Source organism: Coregonus clupeaformis, chromosome 20 (genome assembly GCF_020615455.1).
Source record: "Coregonus clupeaformis isolate EN_2021a chromosome 20, ASM2061545v1, whole genome shotgun sequence".
NCBI lineage: Eukaryota > Metazoa > Chordata > Actinopteri > Salmoniformes > Salmonidae > Coregonus > Coregonus clupeaformis.
In genome coordinates, this window is record NC_059211.1 from 34,111,358 (window position 1) to 34,132,974 (window position 21,617).

The window sequence follows — 21,617 nt, forward strand, 5'->3', positions numbered from 1 at the left end:
GCGACCGGGAGACTCACGGCAGGGATGTAGCTCAGTTGATAGAGCATGGCATTTGCAACGCCAGGGTTGTGGGTTCGATTCCCACGGGGGAGCAGTATGAAAAAAAAAAAGGGAAAAAAATGAAAAAAATAAAGAAAAATAAATACAATGTGCAAAAATTAAAAATGTTTAAAAAAAATATATGTATTCACTAACTGTAAGTCGCTCTGGATAAGAGCGTCTGCTAAATGACTAAAATGTAAATGTAATTATCCAGGACGATGGTAGCTCTGCTCCGCTCAGTCTAGTGAAATATCATTCTGCAGTGGGAAGGATGTTTAGCTACTGTACTCACTGTGATGGAGTCTCTCACTGACACACACCTGTCTCAGGCTACTTCACTCTGCACACACACACACACACACTGCTGCAGCCTGTAGTGGTACTCTAGAGGTTGAGTGTGATAACAGACAGATCTCTGCAGCACCACAGTCAGCACACACAAGGTGCATCCCAAATGGTACCCTATTCACTATATAGTGCACTACGCACTGTCAGCGTAACCTGTCAGGCGTGTTCGTCAGTAACTCCCCTTGCTCTGGGCTGCTCTAGAGGGCCAGAAGGAGAGATGATACATACATGGCCATGGAGCGGACTCAAGGAGAGACTGTGCTAGGGGCAGGTGATACATTTCCTTCCGACGGAGACTTGCTCTGTGATAGGCTGCCTCAGCAGGAAGCGAAACAACGTAGGAGGGAGTTGGACGATACCCAGTGTCTGTGCGTCCGTGTGCGTGTGTGGTCGGGAATGGATTGAAGTGATACACTCTCCAATTAGTGGTGTACTCCTCTCCTGCTCAGCTGGCTCTTGACTGCTCTGGCAGGACTGTGTGTTTGTTTATCCCTGGCATATTAGCCGCCATACTTTGTTGGTTCGGGAGATGACCAACTCATAAGCACTGGCATCATTTAAACTGGATTATAGACTTGCAAACACACGTATGTTAGTGATGCCCAGGCCAGATGTTTGCTCACCCACACCCGCCCGCAATTGCTAATAACCCATCCGCAACCGCTCAACTATATGGGATAAAGCGATAAATCTGACGCCCGCACCCGACCCTAACCTTTAAATACTGAAAATTCACTATACAGTCAGAGATGGCGGGTCAATTGTTGGACAGGCCTTTTAATAATAGGCCTATGTTTCTGCTTATAATTTCTGACATTTTGGTAGGCTATTTGTTAGTTAACTTGTCTATAGATAAATGCAGCTTCTCCTCTGTCATTACATGTTGCCCTAGAATACTAAATAAACCCCTGCTCACCAGAATAATGTCAAAAATTTATAGAATGAATGCTTCAATCTAGTTGACATCGTAAAGTTCTCTTTAATCTCTGCTTCTCTCCCGCAGCAAAGACATTTAGGGACCAAAAAAAGAAAAAGGGAAATATGTCTGTGCAAAATTTCCAAATGACATCAGTTTGACCAGTTTTAAAGAAATTAAAGGCTGTGTAACTACCGAACATGTTTCTGATAAGATTTCAGTTCGGCTTGGATGTATATTTTATGTGGTTGAAATAGGCTACTATAAGCTTTTATGATGCTGATAAAGATAGCACCTTTACAGACATGTCCCTAACCACGAATTCATTCTCTCAAGATGCTGAAAGAAATAAATCATATTTCTACACTCCTGTTCCCGAGTCAAAATTGATATTTGATGTATAATTTTACTGCAAGAACTGCTTAATTCTGCAGGAGTTCATATTATAGTAGGCTATGTGAGAGGTTATAGACCTACAATCAGTGGCCGTGTCCAAATACCCATACCTAAATAGTAGGCTGTTTGAGTGTGCGAAAAATAGTATGTGACATTTCAAAAATGTAGTTTGCTTTAAACACCCGGGTGTCATACTCATTTTGACTTCTCATGTAGTATGAATGAATAGTGCTTCCATAGTAGAACCTTATCCTCCAGCCCTTGATAAAATACTGTCTGAATGCAGCAAAGTATCAGTCAGTGTGTGAGAAATTCAATAATGTGAAAAACCTCCATTTGGAAAGAGCCTGAATGCTACGGCAACACCAGCGGTCATGTTTGTTCTGATAAATAATACATTGTTCTTCTCTGCTCTCTTCACTCTCTGTTTACAGCACTCAGAACCGCCTCCCACTCACACAAGTCAGGGAGAAGAAGTACCACACAACGACTTGAAAGGTGACAGGAAACGGAGACAACGAGAGATAGGAAAAAATAGATTCTATTTTACAGATCATCATGCGAACACGACCCGAGGGAGCAGCGAGCACAAAGACTTCACACAATTTGCCTGCTGTGCTGTGGTGCGGAAGAGGTCTAGAAGATGGGGTGGGCGGAGAGAGAAAAGGGACAGATCCATAAATATTCACACATTGGGGACTCCGTGGCTTTCTGACACTGTGTGTCTAGGGGTTGCAGCAGAACTGTACTGTAGAAGAGAAAATCGTTTCTCCAATCCTTCGCCTCAGAACTGAGGATATATTGTGCAATATTTGCACTGCTTAAATAGGGACAGTGTTAGTGAGAAATACTGTAAGCCCTGCAAATGTTTAATAGGTTCTGTCTCTGGCCAAAAGTAGTGCACTATTTAGGGAATAGGATGCCATTTCATACTTCATACTGTTCTAGAGCAGGCATTACATCAGGCAGCCAGGTAAGATGTACCTGTTCTGTATGCTCACAAGCACATTCCCAGAACATTAATAAGACAAGTATTTCTAACAAATCCTCACAAAATGTTCTCTGCAGTATTCTAAGAAAGTTATTGTATGAAGATTCCAGCAGAGTTATTTTTGAGTAGCTACAAATTCCTGATGATTTGCTAGGCACCAGCGTTGCTATGCAGATCACTACATCTGAGCATCTGATGACAAGTGAAACGAGAGAGCTTTTTCTTTCTCTGTTCCCTTGAGAAATCACAGATACACTGTAACCTAAGTCTAACACACAAAATATAAGGAACTATATAAGGCATAATATGTGTTTTGAATCCTATAGACTGTGTGTGTGTGTGTGTGTGTGTGTGTGTGTGTGTGTGTGTGTGTGTGTGTGCATTTATGAGGTCTATGAAGTCAGTTAAAACCAGACCTAGGTTCTAATAGTATTTTTCTTCTATCAATTGTTCAGCTAAGTTTGATTGAGCTTGCCAAGCGTAATGGAACCAATAGAATAGTCCCAAAAGTGCACCTGAAGAAACCTCAACATCGAGGCAGACTCGAACAAATGCTCAATCAAACTATTTGAAACAATCTACAATGTCTGTTCGTGGTGAACAATATTCACGATGTTGACGGAACAAAACAACTCAGGCCCCTGTATGATGTATTCCACTTTCCTATCAGTTGAAATTACACAACGATGTGTTTATTGGTGCCATAAAAAGCAGAGGTCTTACGTGATAAGACACTTGTTGATCAGGTACATTGCCCTCCGAAAGGATCAACAGCCTCTGTCTAAAACCCAAATGGCACCATATTTCCTATATACTGTAGTGCATTACTTTTGACCAGAAACCTGTGGGCCCAGGTCAAAAGTAGTGCACTATAAAGGTAACAGGGTGCCAGTTGGGACGCAACCTCTGGCTCAGCTCAGTAGGAGAGGAAATGTCATAGGTGACATTCCTAAACACTTCTGAAATGGAGGCCTAATTTTAAATGATCTTAGTGAATGGCTCACATGGAACCATTGATGTTCAAATCACCAGATTAAATGTATTAATTGTTTTCTCCGTAATCAAATCTCTTTATCCTTCTCTTTTAATTGGCATATTGCACAACACCAACAATATAGTCAACAAGATGCAATAGGAAAATAAAAGCTATTGTGACTTGTGCTGGCGTGAAGTCATGGAATGTATTTTATGGCATTGGGAAGATAAGTGTTGTGTAAGAGTACTGAATGTAACATTAAAGGGAGCATATTAGAGAGTTTCAGTTTTAAGTGGACATTAATTAAGTGATAATGCCCAAGAAGCCAGTTTTGGAGGATATATTGGCACGGGTGTTGTTAGGCAAACCGTGCTTCGAGGGCATTATGACTTTTATACAGTTACCAACATATTCAAATAATGATTAACATATTTTCATTAAAAACGTTTTTCTATTGACATTTTCTTTGGACACACCTACTCATTCAAGGGTTTTTCTTTATTTGTACTATTTTCTACATTGTAGAATAATAGTGAAGACATCAAAACTATGAAATAACACATATGGAAACATGTAGTAACCAAAAAAGTGTTAAACAAATCAAAATATATTTTATATTTGAGATTCTTCAAAGTAGCCACCCTTTGCATTGATGATAGCTTTGCACACTCTTGGCATTCTCTCAACCAGCTTCATGAGGTAGTCACCTGGAATGCATTTCAATTAACAGGAGTGCCTTGTTCAAAGTTAATTTGTGGAATTTCTTCCCTCTTAATGTATTGGAGCCAATCAGTTGTTTTGTGACAAGGTAGGGGTGGTATACAGAAGATAGCCCTATTTGGTAAAAGACAAAGTCCATATTATGGCAAGAACAGCTCAAATAAGCAAAGAGAAATGACAGTCCATAATTACTTTAAGACATGAAGGTCAGTCAATATGGAACATTTCAAGAACTTTGAAAGTTTCTTCAAGTGCAGTTGCAAAAACTAACAAGCGCTATGATGGAACTGGCTCTCATGAGGACCGCCACAGGAATGGAAGACCCAGAGTTACCTCTGCTGCAGAGGATACGTTCATTAAGTTAACTGCACCTCAGATTGCAGCCCAAATAAATGCTTCACAGAGTTCAAGTAACAGACACATCTCAACATCAACTGTTCAGAGGAGACTGCGTGAATCAGGCCTTCATGGTCGAATTGCTGCAAAGAAACCACTACTAAAGGACACCAATAAGAAGAAGAGGCTTGCTTGGGCCAAGAAACACGAGCAATGGACATTAGACTGGTGGAAATCTGTCCTATTGTCTGATGAGTCCAAATTTGAGATTTTTGGTTCCAACGGCTGTGTCTTTGTGAGACGCATAGTAGGCCTCCCGAGTGGCGCAGTGGTCTAAGACACTGCATCGCAGTGCCACTAGAGGTCCTGGTTTGAATCCAGGCTCTGTCGTAGCCGGCCGCGACCGGGAGACCCATGGGGCGGCGCACAAGTCGTCCAGGGTAGGGGAGGGAATGGCCGGCAGGGATGTAGCTCAGTTGGTAGAGCATGGCGTTTGCAACGCCAGGGTTGTGGGTTTGATTCCCACGGGGGGTGTGAACATTTTTTTAAAAATAATGTATGCACTCACTAACTGTAAGTCGCTCTGGAGAAGAGCATCTGCTAAATGACTAAAATGTAAAAATGTGAATGGATGATCTCCGCATGAGTGGTTCCCACTGTGAAGCATGGAGGAGGAGGTGTGGTGGTGCTTTGCTGGTGACACTGTCAGTGATTTATTTAGAATTCAAGGCATACTTAACCAGCATGGCTACCACAGCATTCTGCAGCGATATGCCATCCCATCTGGTTTGCTCTTAGTGGGACTATCATTTGTTTTTCAACAGGACAATGACCCAACACACCTCGAGGCTGTGTAAGGGCTATTTGACCAAGAAGGAGAGTGATGGAGTGCTGCATCAGATGACCTGACCTCCACAATCACCCGACCTTAGCCCAATTGAGATGGTTTGGGATGAGTTGGACCGCAGAGTGAAGGAAAAGCAGCCAACAAGTGCTCAGCATATGTGGGAATTCCTTCAAGACCGTTGGAAAAGCATTCCAGGTGAAGCTGGTTGAGAGAATGCCAAGAGTGTGCGAAGCTGTCATCAAGGCAAAGGGTGGTTACTTTGAAGAATCTGAAATATAAAATCGATTTGTTTAACTTTTTTGGTTACTACATGATTCCATTTTGTTATTTCATAGTTTTAATGTCTTCACTATTATTCTACAATGTAGAATAGTACAAATAAAGGAAAACTCTTGAATGAGTAGGTGTGTCCAAACTTTTGACTGGTACTGTATATCCATAAAAATGATGCTGTATATGCATAACAATTCATGATTTCGACCGGCTGAGAAAAGCTGCCAGCCTGTATGTCTCATTCTGACTTCATTACCATTGGACAGCTGGAGATCGAATTTCAATATTGAAACAATGTTACAAATGTCGGAGAGACAGACAGCAAGGTTATTACAAATTTCCACCGTTGAAAACCACATTTTAGTCTAAAGGAAATGGGAGATAATGCCTAAATGCTTTTTACAGTGTAGATCTAGTATATAAATTGCCTGGCTGAGCTGATGAGACAGTGGATTGCGCTGTCAGATGGAGTAAATAGGCATTTCAACGTCATAGATTTAGCAGGTGGTAACTTGTGGAATAGAAACCGTCTGGAATGCGGTTTTAACCAATCAGCATCCAGGATTAGACCCACCAGTTGCATAAAATGTGATAGTACTGTATTCAATCACATACTTAATCACATTCTTAAGATAATCGCAATACTTTTATCAACCTAAGATATTAACAAACATACTGAATGTAACAGTAAAGGTAGCATAAAAGAGGGGTTCAGTGTTGAATGGACATTAAAAGGCTAAAGTACTAATTACTTGTTTTAAAATAATAATCTTTATCATACTTTTTATATCAATCAATTAACATTACAATTACAGCAATCGCCAGTGTTAGCTGGTGACATCATGGTGTAAGCTTCTGATGAGAATGTGTGGCAGTAAATCTAACCAGTCTCAGACACAGTAGGAGAGAGGGTTTTTCTCTCTTCAGAATCAGTCTCATTCTTTCTGGCAGCCCCAGCTATTTTTAAGCTTCTTCTTGCATTGCTAGCTGTCCTCCCTTAAGACTCTAAACTCTTTTTGTGTTGACAGCACATTTTTTGACTCGTCGATGTGCAACCACACCGAGCACCTAACTGTGATCTGTCAGTGAGTGTATGTACCTTACCTAACAACACACACACACACCAACACACACACACACACCAACACACACACAGACACCAACACACACACAGTAAGGAGCGACCGGGAATTTTCCATTTTCTGTCTTATTAATTCCTTCCATTAGAAATCCTCCTAAATTTGACGTGAAGCATGTCATGTTCATTAGAGAGAGTGCTGCTCCCCCCTAGGATGCTGTGCAGTAATGAAATCACTGTGTGTGTGTGTGTGTGTGTGTGTGTGTGTGTGTGTGTGTGTGTGTGTGTGTGTGTGCGTGTGCATGTGTGTGTGTGGGTGTGTGTGCAACACTAAAATGGGACTCTCAGGGGAAAAACCCAAACAACATGATTGCATTACCGCGTCTGGTTCACGGGTTCACCCTCTTTGTTGTCTAGCTACCTCACCCCAGACCTGACCTTCACATATATCAACCAAGACTAATAAATTGGATATATTATTGCATGTATTAGTTACCATGATGCAATCTTCTACTTACTAACTTGTAAGTTTAAGACATTCATGGTAGTGCTGAGCGATTAGTACTTTTGAGGTCGGTTTGGTTTTGGTTAGATTATTAAAACATTATCACGGTTTTAGATTTCGGTTTCGATTATTTGGGTTGAATACTGTAACAACAAAGAATAAAACAATTCATAAAAGTCCCATGATGATAGTGACTGGCCATTACTGCTTATCACTTATTAACCATCATTTATTCACTTTACTTTAATAAAATAGTTCAGTTGTTGTGTATATTACATTTGTTTTATTTGATGACTTTATTATTTCATTCCAAGTCATCATGTCATCTCTCTAGAGCTGCTGCCTATGCTGTCTGACAAAATAACTATTTTGTAGTTCTTCAAAGTATATAACCATACTTTTATGACTGCTGAATACCAACAATCAATCACTTAGATCATGTATTTTCAGGTAGAGATGCTTTGCAAAGCAACAGCTGCTCTCTATATCTGATCACACAAACTTCTGTCTCTTCCATATCAAACATTATTATGGTCATTGTAGTTAATTACCACGTTTTATGCGCTAAACTATGTAGAATATCGGCCTGTTGGAAACTACAACTCCCTACTACATTGCACAGTTCAGGCTGGATCAGATGTATCTCTAGAGAAACTGTATAATGTGCGTATTGAGCTCACAGAAATAAACGAGTGAAATGGAATTTAAATAATTGAACCGACGTCAGTCAATTAGTTGTAAAAATAAATAAAAAAACGTTTTAAAAAATGTAATTCATGGTGAAGTAAATGCGCTGTTCAAAGGGTAGTAAAAAAGCCAGCTATGCTGTACTGTGGTCACCCTAGGGTAGCATGGACATCAACCATGTTTGTTTTGTCAACAGAGAGACAGTTGACATTCCTAGGCTAACAATACCCCAACCAAACGGCCATGGGTAGGGGGGTTGGGGAAAGAGTAGCCGGATCTCTACTCACTGTAACAGGTGTGTTTCATGCATTGTTGCGTCATTGCACTACTTCTGTACTACACTACTACTACTACTGACCTACTGTACTACTGTAATGTACAGGTAACTGCCAAAATAAAGGAAACACTTGAGTAAATGATGGATACAAAGTATATTGAAAGCAGGTGCTTCCACAAAGGTGTGGTTCCTGAGTTAACTAAGCAATTACGATCCCATCAAATCAAATCAAATGTTATTTGTCACATGCGCCGAATACAACAGGTGTAAACTTTACTGTGAAATTATTACTTACAAGCCCTTAACCAACAATGCAGTTCAAGAAATAGAGTTAAGAAAATATTTACTAAATAAAATAAAGTACAAAATAAAATAAAATGTAACACAATAAAATAACAATAACGAGGCTATATACAGGGAGTACCGGTACCGAGTCAATGTGCGGGGGTACAGGTTAGTCGAGGTAATTTGTAGGTAGGGGTAAAGTGACTATGCATAGATAATAAACAGGAGTAGCAGCAGTGTAAATAGGGGGGGTGTCAATGTAAATAGTCCGGGTGGCCATTTGATTAATTGTTCAGCAGCCTTTTGGACCTAGAATTGGCGCTCTGGTACCGCTTGCCGTGTGATAGCAGAGAGAACAGTCTATGACTTGGGTGACTTGGGCCTTCCTCTGACACCACCTAGTATATAGGTCCTGGATGGCAGGAAGCTTGGCCTCAGTGATGTACTGGGCCGTACGCACTACCCTCTGTAGCGCCTTACGGTCAGATGCTCTCGATGGTGCAGCTGAATAACTTTTAGAGGATCTGGGGACCTATGCCAAATCTTTTCAGTCTCCTGTCTTGGTGCATTTGGATCATGATAGTTTGTTGGTGATGTGGACACCAAGGAACTTGAAACTCTCGACCCACTCTACAGCCCCATCGATGTTAATGGGGGCCTGTTCGGCCCCCCTTTTCCTGTAGTCATTCATCATGATCGGGTCGGGATGTTCCCCAATGATGGGAGGGGGGCCCGAATTAAAAAGTTTGGGAACCACTGGGCTAGAGTCAGATTCCTACTGTCTGCATGTCTGGTACTTGAGAGTACTAGAAGCAGTCTCAATGGGTAAGATCCCTGCCATTGTGTGCCTTGTGAGCCATTCGAAGAGGAAGGTTGGTTGGTTGGTTGGTTGAGGAGGGGTTAGAACAACACGAATGCTGAAAAGGCTGTGTGAGAGAGAAGCTCTCTTAGAATCATTGGAATTCATTCATTCATGAAAAAGCTCAGAACAAACAAAGAGTGAGAGTGTTCCTTTAGAACACAAACAACTTTCCTCAGAACACAAAAGACAACCTTGAATGGGTTTCGGAATGCTCTCAAGACTCCACACTATTTCCAGACTGTCTTAAGTCAGATAACTTACTGTTTTTACAAGCAATGAGAGGTTGGAAAGATTCCACAAGACAACATCTCATGATACTAATGTCAGTGAACAGCAGAGGCAGATCAGACAGAGTCTGGCACTGCTGACGGATCACAACAGGATGGATCATTAGCTAGCTAAGATCTGTTTAGGTTGGGGGAGATAGATATAACAGTGAACAAACAGAACACTTAGTTCAAGCAGGGATTTTATTCATTTCATGTGTCACAGCATTGTTTCCTTAACATCCTCACTTTACAAAGTGATAAATGTAGGCCTCGTGCCTACAACACTTTGTCTATGGAAAGCATGTCTGCAAAGCCATACTACTACATGCCGATAGAGAAGCAATCCCAGAAAGCAACACTAGTTGATGTCATTATAACAATTTTACAACCAGTTCTACAGTCTTGTAAAGACGTCATTTCAACTTTGATAATAATGACTTAATTTGGATCGTTGGAAATAGTAACAAGAGCGGGTCAGTCTCAACACTGCACATTTCTCTCTGGTGTATCTCAGGTGGAGGTATCCACAGAAAGAGAATTAGAGAATAATCTATAGTATATCTCTTGGGTGAATCTCCATAGTCTAGGACTAGGCTTAATCTTAATCTGGGTCTAGGAAACCAGCCCTTATAGTCTATGGAAAATACCTCCCCAAGCTATACAATAACAGCCAGAATATTCTCTATGGAGGTAATATCATGGTGTTTATTCACTGTCTGCGTGGTAGATGCCAGGCTGCCAGGAGCCTGATTGAAATGACCTAATTTCAACCAGCAACCTCACTGGGATGATTTCTATTAGCTAGTGAAATTGTACTCTCGAGTAACTTACATATCAGCAGACACTCTTATCCAGAGCAATTAGGGTTAAGTGCTCAAGGGCACATCATAATTTTTCACCTAGTCGGCTCGGGGATTCGAACCAGTGACCTTTCAGTTACTGGCCAAACACTCTTAACCGCTAGGCTACACTTCTCTCTGCAAACGTATCTATGGTGTATCCATATAAATAGAAAAGACTTCTAGGCATATACAGCATATCTCTGGAGGTATCATAGATATCATTGTGTGACTCACTGTCTGCGTGGGATGGTGATGGCAGGGCCAAACTGCCCAGTAGTAGGATAAGCGTGGCCCCCCTGGCGAGGGGAGATTCTGCCCATCGGTGGCACAGTGCCATGGTCCAGGAGTTGGCACGCCTCTCTCCTCTGTTCCTCTACCTACACTCCCGCTCCGCTCAATGGATAGGAGCTCACGCAATCATAGAGTGACACCTGAGAAAGGAGACAGAAGAGAGGTGGGGTTAGTATTGCATGTTCATTTTGTGATTTAGCATACAGCCTTATCCATAGACAATTACAATCTGTCCATTCAACTACATACGTAAGTAACAGTCATTGCAAGTAAAAATCTATCACAGTAAAAATAGCCAATACTTGTGCTACACAGATCTCAGGTTAAAGCCCCACAGTCTCTCTGATGGTTAAAGTCCCACAGTCTCTCTGATGGTTAAAGTCCCACAGTCTCTCTGATGGTTAAAGTCCCACAGTCTCTCTGATGGTTAAATACCCACATTGGCATCATTTCAACAGACACAAAAGCTGTAGAAATATCCAATAGACCAGTAGTTCAGTTGGTAGAGCATGGCGTTAGGGTCCGCCAGGACCCGACACACACACACACACACACACACACACACACACACACACACACACACACACACACACACACACACACAACAAACACACCCACACACGCAGACCCACACACACACACACACACACACACACACACACACACACACACACACACACACACACACACACACACACACACTAATTAGTCATCTTCAGCATGCTAACTGTTGAGCACCTCCCTCTCACAAATGGACCGCAAATCACAAAAGGCACCATGCTTATGCAAGCCAGTTATGTCATTATCTTCCCATTTGTCTCAGATAGACAGAGCCAAACATTAACTACAATGGCTGCTGCGCTGCCAAGCCTGCCATAGGTACAGCCAATCTCTGTTTGAAGCCTGTCCAAGGCAAAGGCGGCCAGGAAGGTTTAACTCTTAAAGCCCTAATGGCCCTTGTCAAAAGTAGCGCACTAAATAGAGAATAGGATGCCATTTGAGACGTATTCTCCTTGGTGCCACTGCCATGCCAGCCCCATACAGCAGTTCTAAATGTCTCCACGGCGTTGAAGGGAAATGACTACCGCCTCAGTGCTCTCCATTTATCCCGGCTTATTCCCAGGTTATTACAGGGAATCATGCACCTGGAACGGAAAGCCTCCACCGAGGCGCTATGGCACCCAGCTCACAACTCCACTGATTCCTCATCAGTGGAGGTGTGTGTGTGTGTGTGCTCAGAGCGGAGGTGGAGGTGGGGCAAGCTGCAACCACTCAGGCCTGTCCTAACCACTCCCTCCTGTCTCCCTACTCACACAAAAAAGGGGAACAGTGTAGCAGTTGGGCAGGGTTGTATTTCTCCCTTATTTCCCTCCCTTCCTTCACCCAAAAAATACAGAATGAAAACACGTTTTCCTCAAATGTGCTTTATGTGACTGCCGCCTTTCATGGAGATACAGCCAGATAGTGGGAGGTGAAAGTACTGCCACTCCTAAGCCATTCATTTGAAGAAAGTGTTGTCATCTTTGTGGAAAACCTATAATTTCATTGAGGAGAGAGGCATTGTTTAGGCCTACTTCATCCACTTGCAGCCTGACTAACTGCTTATATTTGACTTGACAGACAGTAACTTATAATAAACATGTTCATAACAAGAAGAAAGGCAAAAAATGACATACTGACTTGCATGTGAGCTTCTCTCTCGCTCTCTCTCTCTCGCTCTCTCTCTCTCGTTCTCTCTCTCTCGCTCTCTCTCTCTCTCGTTCTCTCTCTCTCGCTCTCTCTCTCTCGCTCTCTCTCTCGTCTCTCTCTCTCTCTCTCTCTCTCTCTCGTTCTCTCTCTCTCGATCTCTCGCTCTCTCTCGCTCTCTCTTTCTCTCTCTCTCGATCTCTCTCTCGTTCTCGCTCTCTCTCGCTCTCTCTCTCTCTCTCGCTCTCTCTCTCTCTCTCTCTCGCTCTCTCTCTCTCTCTCTCGCTCTCTCGCTCTCTCTCTCTCTCTCTCGCTCTCTCTCTCTCTCTCTCTCTCTCGTTCTCTCTCGCTCTCTCTCTCTCTCTCTCTCTCTCGCTTTCTCTCTCGCTCTCTCTCTCTCTCTCTCGTTCTCTCTCTCTCTCGCTCTCTCTCTCTCTCGCTCTCTCTCTCTCTCTCGTTCTCTCTCTCTCGCTCTCTCTCTCTCTCTTTTCCCTTATTCCCACGGTTTTGGCAAAAACTTCAGCAATTACAGAGCAAACAAATCTTTGAAACATTGAAACTAGACGGTTTTCAAGAATTGTGACGTGCATTTTGCCAGCTCTCTCTAAGATGAAGGCACGGGTAGACAAAGAGTTTGGCTGAAAGTATCTCACGGCATCAACAGCAATAGCGCTCGCTGCTCCAAATCATCTCTATTGTGTCTCAGAACAAGATGGTGCCACTGCATTAGACCTGATCACTGCTCACTGAGACAGCTAGCTAGGGAGTCATCACTTTCATCTGAGACTTCATTGATTCAATAACACCTCTAACTTTCACCCATCCCGGCAAACAGACTCATGAAACATACATTGCCTGACTGCGACTTATTATTTCATACTTTGCATGTTGTTTTCTCCAGTGAGGCTTCAACAAACAAGTCTCAAAATGTACAATATGAAGATCAGGATTGTTTTCCGCTGTGCCCTAATGAACACAACCCAGGTTTAGAGAACCATCTCTTTGGGTTTGAAAATAGTGACGTTCTTCAGTGACGAGGAAAGACAAACAAGCATACTCAGTCACTCCACATAAACTAAGTACCATCGTTAAAGCCATGGCATGGTATTATATGCAGAGACATTTTAAGTATTTTCGGTAATTGGCAGGACTTTTCAGTAATTGATTTTGATTAGACCTCTGTAACAATGTATCTGTATAATGTATTTAAAGATCATATGGTGCATGTACGCTAATCCCAGACAACATTTTTAGATTTTTGTCATTTAGCAGAGTCTTATCCAGAGCAACTTACAGGAGCACTTAGGTTTAAGTACCTTGTTCAAGAGCACATTGACAGCTAGTCGGATCGGGGATTTGAACAAGCAACCTTTCGGTTACTAGCCAAACGCTCTTAACCGCTAGGGTACCTGCCTAGACCCATGATGTTGGAGTGCTTTCAAGGAAATTATAGCCACTCACACACATTATCAACGCTGCACTTTGATACACAATACATCTGAATCTGACAGTACTGCCATTTCATACTCATAACTCATATTTGGTATCTATCTGGGCCATTCAGTTAAGTAAATGAAATATATCAGTGACAATACCACAGGTTGGGTGATATCTGAATAGGTCCTTTGGGTAAACAGTTATTTTAATCCTGTCAACATTATTTGACAGAGTACAATTACTCTTCATTCATTTTATTCAAATCCCTTAAAGCGAAAGTTGAATGAGCCATTGACCTGGATTGGAGCAAGGTGAAAAGCTTTGAGAGGTACTCTACATAAATACCCTGCAGCTTCTATGTAAGATGGCTGACCTGTTTTTCTACCCTGTTCAATAAGGTCAAATCAGGGGTAAAATGAAGTCAAAACAATAAGGTCTACATCTGCCACTCCCTAGAACTACTACACAGCATCAGTCAAACACTAGACACTGTTGAAGTCTACAAACAACTGAACAACTGAATCCCTGTTTCTTTTTCAGATCAGTCTATCAGTATCTGCCCTATTCGATGATGACTCCTATAGAGGTGAAATCAGGGACATCATACAACACAACAACACCCCCACAACTACTTAGAGGGTCACAAATAGTATCAGTCCAACACTAGGCACAAACTGAAGTTAAACTAACTCTTGGGAGTTTTCTGCCTGCTTCGTTGCTTTGTCTCAATGACACACTGTGAGTATCGAGAGAGTCAAAGTCAAGCGTGTTTACAGCTGAATGCTCTTTGGGGGGGACTGATATCTTCTCCCAGCAGACGGTGCAGGGTTGGGAGGATGTGACTTCTCTGGAAGGAGGTAACCCCCCTAGGGAGAACCTCTCTCTCTCTCTCACTCTCTCCTATCTCTCTCTCTCTCCTCTTTTCTCTTTATCCTATCTCTCTTTCTCCTCTCTCTCTCTCTTTCTCTTATCTCTCTATTTATCCCTGGTCCCTGGAGGAAGGATTCTTCAGAGAGGGGCATCGTGGAGGACAAACCATCTCTAGAAGGGGGAAAGTCTCATCCCCCACTACACAGAGAAAGGCTGATGATTTTGTGAAACACTACAGTATCTGAGATCCCTCAGCACTACCACATTTAGCTAGGTTCTCCTACACAAAGCAGGTGTATTTGAGGTGTATTTCATTGTGCTCAGTGGCACTTCACACACGGCTCAGTCTGGTGTCTTCTACACTAGGCTAACTGGAACGTTTTTGTTTTATAGAGAGAGACACACATAGGCGTAATCTAGAATGGATGACAGTATAGCAAACACACACACACACTTTTCTCTAACCGACAAGTATGAGTCAGACGCCTAATTGCAGTCTCCCTAACGTCCGGTCCATTCTGTAATGCACAACAAGAATGACCTTCAACTTGATCATGAGTATGTGACCAACCCTCAAGAAGAGGTTGAGCGTGAGCGTCTGAAACTCCTACAGACACACATGGGGCCTACAGTCACACAGCGAGAAAAATGGTGGGTCCATAACTGTACTATAAAACGTTTACAGCTTCTATCCTCCATTACACTTGTAGAGGAAGAATGAGAGAAGATTATACTGGTGACTTGCAGGCGCTAAGGCCGAGCGTGATGACTCAATCACAATTTTTAACATTGTTTGGATGGCTGACCATTTGTGAGCTATCACAGAGGTCAAACACACCTTATCTGTGTATTTCTCCGGGGAGGGACGTTACCATAGAACCCTGGGAGCACGAACACCATTGGAGGGGTGGAGACAGATGAAAACGTGAAATCAACTAAATAATTATTAATGTGTGAATTAAATTGTCATGTTTGGATTGTTTCAAGAGTTCAAAAAGAGCTACGAATGTTGATATGTTTTATTGTACTGTAAGTGCTATGGCTTTGTTGTTACAGGGAAACTGTTATTTTGTTAGTCAGATAGCGAATAGTTCAAAGCGGGAGTGAGATGGGGGTGCACTCCTATCATTTAAATTGAGTTAATTAGAATCTGGGTGTGTTTTCCTGTCTTTAGTTTTTAGTGCTAAGAAATGTTAATTCAGTTTGGGCGTAGGTTTCTGCTTGAATTTGGTTAAAAGGACAGTGAATTTGTTCATACTTTGAGGACTTGTTAGCAAGCTCCTGTGTGTATTACACAGATTAAGTCTTAGCCTATTGGTGATAGTCATTTACTCTGAGTAGTCTGTAATGTATCATGTATTTCATGTACACTGTAATTGTTAATTATTTTGTGACTAATAAATTCTATTAGTTGAAGTAAATGCATTCCTCGTTTTACGGAGTCATTCTTTGACTATACGCTTATAATTTAGAAGGTCCATTGGTAGTTGTTATTTACACTATATATGCTTGGGTACCACCTTGACATTTATGATCCGCTTGCCTGAAATGAATGCTAGAACATTGGTCGCCAGGATTAGCTATTTGTATCTCTTAATAATTGCATTACGGTGCAAGTTAGAACATGTCAACTTGCATTATAGTCAAGTGGTGACGCATGGCTTGCTATCTTGCTAGATCATTTAGAGATGCACAGGGCCTGTTGCATTTATTCACATAATATTGGAGTCAGATTGATAAATGTGGTTTATTATTATATTCAACGTAATTTCTACATAATGGTTGGATAATTTCAATCTAACTATAAATGGTGACCACTCATCCTCAGTCGATGGGGATTTCTACACCCCTACACACTAGGTTTACTGTACTACTGTGTCATTACACTAGGTTTACTGTATTAGGATGTGTGTTTTTGCAGGGGGTTTTCTGCATAGAAAAGTATTGGGCGGGCCACCTAAGTGTTTTTTCGGGATGCCTTTGTCCAAACAGTTTTTTTTTTAATGGAGAAAGAAAATTGAAAAATTCAGGCTGGAAAAACGTTTTCAGTGTAAACTTAAATGACTAAAATCATATATATCTTTTTTTATAAGATCATTTTCGAGAAGTAAAAATCACCAAAATAGAAGCTAGACAGTCAGGGAGAATATACAATTCAAAAAATTATGCTTTAAAGTGTATTTTTGTCATGGCATGGGGCCCCCATTGATTTCGTTATAATGTTTGAGTCACTCAGATAGCATAAACCATGGCAAAATGTGTAGAATTGCAGGAAATTTGCTTTAAAACTACACCATTTTATCTCTGTCATATGGCAAAATGTGTAGAATTGCAGGAAATTAGCTTTATAACAGACAATTTTGTCACTGCGGCCAACAGGAGGGCCTTTAAAATGTTCGGTCGGCAACCGCACCATTGACCAAGCCCACACCCACCACCTAAGCCCCATTTTGATCCAGAAAAAAACATGTTTTTGGATTTGGTGTTTAACCTTGTTTGCACTCCTTACAAAAACATTGAAACAATTAGCTACAGCTCTGCACATAGCATACATAATTTAACAGTATCACTGCATAATAACACCCTAAATGAATCTGTGTTTTCACATTAGAATGTGAAACGGAAACAGAGCTAAGACTTTACTATTGCCTGAAGGATCAATACCACCATGGAGGTCTGGAAAACATATTCATGATGATACACCTGACAGATCAAATCATATCCCTTTTACTGTTAATAAAAGTAGCTAAAACACAGTTGCAACAAGTTTAAATCATAAAACATTTGACTCAAGGGCGCAAGAGATCTGAGATGTAGAAGTTTAGTGACTTGAATCAATTAATCTTGTGAACTGATAAAAAACATTTTAAACTTGCATATTGTCAAACCCCATGAGCAAACACTATTCACCATGGTTTCAATAAAAGGCTAAGGTAGCGTCCCAAATGGCACCCTAAGGAGTCCATAGGGCGCTGGGCAAATGTAGTGCACTACATTTTGGGACACAAACTAAGCCTCATTACCACAGCTATAGAGAGGTCTCTGGACATAGAATAGCGCAACAATCTACAAAGAGGACTTTTCTGAGTAATCTCTTTTAACGCCACAGATAAAGTGTGAGGATAAAGAAGTTGACTTTTAGTGAAGTGTGGAGCAGGGAGCTGGGGCCACTGTGGTGTGACTGTGGCTGCCTTGCTGGCTGGATTATGAGCCTTACGAGTCCAGAGGGACCAGTAGGAATCAGGCCCAGTTAAGCACTTCTTCTCTACACCACAGTGGCTAATTACTAGAGCAGAGAGACCCTCTGGAATGCGTCCCAAATGCCCCCCTATTCCTTACATAGTGCACTACTTTTGACCAGAACCAATAGGGAATAGAGTGCCATTTGGGACACAGATGTGGAGAGCAGACCCCTGAGTTACCTCCAGATATTATGGGAGTGAACAGACGAGCCTCGGAGGACATGCTATCACAACACACTGCACTGCCGAGCCGAGACAGACTGAAAATGAGCTTCAGCGGTCATAAAAGATTTATGAAATACCTTTGCCCCCAGTGCAAAGTATCGCACACAAGTTAATGGTGCGATTACACTAATAAGGGTGAAGCCGGGAGGAGGAAAGAGGGAGGGAGAGAGGGACAGACAGCCACAGAGAGGGAGAGTGGGCATTAGATAGTCGTAGGAGTCTGACTCTATGACCCAAATGGCACCCTATTCCTTATACAGTGCACTACTTTTGACCTATAGGGCTCTGGTCTAAAGTAGTGCACTATATAAGGAATAGGGTGCTGTTTGGGCTGTAGCCTGGGTCACGACCAGTCACATGGCCGTTTTGATCTCTTCCTCTCACGCTGTCCAGCTGAGCAGTGCCAAAGTGGATCAATACCTGCCTTAACAATGCCCTCTGATCGCTCTCACACCGTCCTAGTCTTAACAAACCGGGACTATGACTGTGGACACTGAACAGACAGACAGAGGAGATGGGGATAGGACCAGTATACTAAGCTACCTCTTGAGGTCAACCAACCAGGGCTGGGATAGATTTTATACAGGCAAAGAGGGAGAGAGACAGGCCAAGTCTGCATATACTAGAGCCAGACTTTGTGGTCTTTTGAAGTAATAGATCCAGTAGCAGTCACACTACTGTAGGCCTGACTGTGAATCTAATGTGATTCAATGGAGCTCCATGTGTGTGATCAGGTCAAAGTAAGTTATCTGGTTACTGTTTGGAAGTTATTTTGTGTTCCAATCTCAGAGCATTCTGGTGGTCTATAAATCCACTGAAAACTCACATTTCTATGCAAATTAAGCAGAGCAATATGGGAGTTGGTGTTTCTCTAAAGTGATCCCAAAATGGGTATGAAAGATTACGTTGCCTCCATGTATTTGATTAAAATAGAAGTAAACTTGGAGTCACGCGATGACCTGGTGTGTGGTCCTCCTACTATGACTTGGGAAACAATGCAGTTTATTAGACTACAGATGAAATAAGTTATGATGAACTTTACAGGGGGGTGAAAGTGCACAGTGATCTTGCCAATAAAAATATTCTCGCTCCTATCCATAATAATCTCATCATGAAAATGCGATTGAATGCGCATATTTTCTTTATGCAGATTTTTGAATATTCGCATGAAGATCTGTTGCCAATTGGATGGAAACCTAGCTACTGTTTCATTTTGATATAGTAGCAGGCAGGATGGCTGAGTAATTATATACTTCTTTTACACTCTCTGAATGAAGTGAACTACCAGAAATAGCATAAATTACAAATACGTGAACGTCCCAAATGGCACCCTAGTCCATATATAGTGCACTACATTTGACCAGAGCCCTATGGGCCCTGATCAAAAGTAGTGCACTATATAGGGAATAAGGTGCAATTTGAGACGCAACTAAGATTTATAATCATCTGCTGGAGCTGGAGCTTTACTCTGAACATTAATGCTATTAGCTGCTGCAAATCAAGGGACAACTAAAAAGTGACTGTGACACAATATTAGCAGAAATGTTTAATGTTTGGCAAAGAGTGCCTAGAGTGCCACACATTTTTCATTTCATTATGCATTCATTGTAAATACTTGGCAGTTGTGCTGAGTTAGGAATACTAGCTGGGACAGGCCGTACATACGTGGGACACACACACATATGTGCACTTGCACACACACACACTTCTCTATCGTCACATTGCACACAGTCAGTAGAAACTGATGTAATAAAATGGCATAGGCTCCAAGATCATTGGAAATCATGCACTAATTCTGCTTTAAATGATTCCATTATGCACTAACAACTCAAACTTACAAACATCTTAAAGCTTGCAAAGTGACACGACTACACTAATTGGCCTGCAGTGGAAATGGCTTAATTTTAATTGCATTAGTGCAACTTCAACTTCTAGTGTTGGGTGAATGAATAATGTTAAAACAAAATGGAGGGTAATATAAAAGCAGATTGTGACAACAATGAGCTATAAATGAAATGCTGTCATGTTGTGTTTGGCTGCTTATTATGTCTCTGTCCCTTTATCAGTACAGCAGCCCCAAACACAACATGGTATATGTGAAGGAGGTAAGAAATGTTATCTGTACATTGTAATTGCTTTACAATACTCCTAACTCCTCGCTGTCTGAGCCTTTCAGGATGAAGCGGACGCAACCATGCACACACTCACACACACACACATAGACACACAGCGGTCTGCTTGTCTTAAGGCATGACGATCATTCATGTGTTTGCTTTAGAAAGGTACGGGTCACTGCATTGATTATTGGACGTCTGACTGTAATATTTAATTATATTGACTGGCTGCACTTACAGTTGCCCTTGAAGCTTAATCACATAATGTTACAGCTTCATTAGGTGTGTCTGACAATCCCATTCATTAAGGACAGGCACAGATCAATTTCCTGCATGAAGACTGTCCAAGCAATCAAGATGACGGACGTGTGAATCTCAGATTAAAACATAGCTATGGACATGTGAATCTCAGATTAAAACATAGCTAGTCTTTAATGCCAAAATAAAAGGTTGCATGGTCAGCGAATACTGTATGTTTTTGAATATTTAATTAGTTACCAGCTAAAATATTGTACATTTTTGTCTTCTTCTAATGCCTCTTAAGGGGAAAGAAATCCAAAAGTTACGTTAATGTGTTTGGGTAACCCAAAAGTTACGTTACTGATTACAATTTTGGACAGGTAACTAGTAACTCTAACGGATTATATTTAGAAAGTAACCTACCCAACCCTGCCACTAATCCCCACAAAAGAGATTCGAGTGCCATTCCATTCCATTCTAACAGCAACAGAAAAACACAGTGACAGTAATTTCAGCCTGCCACTTTCTAAATAGACAGTAGAGAGACAGAGAGTCGCAGCAGCCACAGCACTCACAGTGAGGGTGTGTGTGTGTGTGTGTGTGCGCATGCGCGTGTGTGCATGTGTGCCGCGCGTCGACCTGCCAGTCTTTTGTTTAGAGAGCCATGCTGTCTAAATGGGCACCCCGGGGAGAGGCTGGGCTTCGGCTAGCTGTTAGTGACAGTCCTAAATGGCACCCTATTCCCTATATAAAGCACTCCTTTAAACCAGAGCCTAGGGCACTATATAGGGAATAGGGTGCCATTTGGGATGCAAACTCTGTTTGCCCCCAGATAGCATAGTAAGACAGAGACCCAGATCAT

The 21,617-nt window shown here is 41.8% G+C and overlaps 1 protein-coding gene across 16 annotated transcripts in view; it reads right to left on the reverse strand.

Annotated features, from left to right (window-relative positions):
- ptprfa (protein tyrosine phosphatase receptor type Fa) overlaps positions 1-21,617 on the reverse strand; it is a 331,026-nt gene that overhangs the window by 199,003 nt on the left and 110,406 nt on the right. For all 16 annotated transcript variants that reach the window (XM_045205467.1, XM_045205479.1, XM_045205478.1 and 13 more), the window contains exon 2: positions 10,885-11,081. In XM_045205467.1, the coding sequence (XP_045061402.1) occupies positions 10,885-10,987 (103 nt within the window). In that variant the 5' untranslated portion in view covers positions 10,988-11,081. The remainder of the gene's footprint in view (positions 1-10,884; positions 11,082-21,617) is intronic.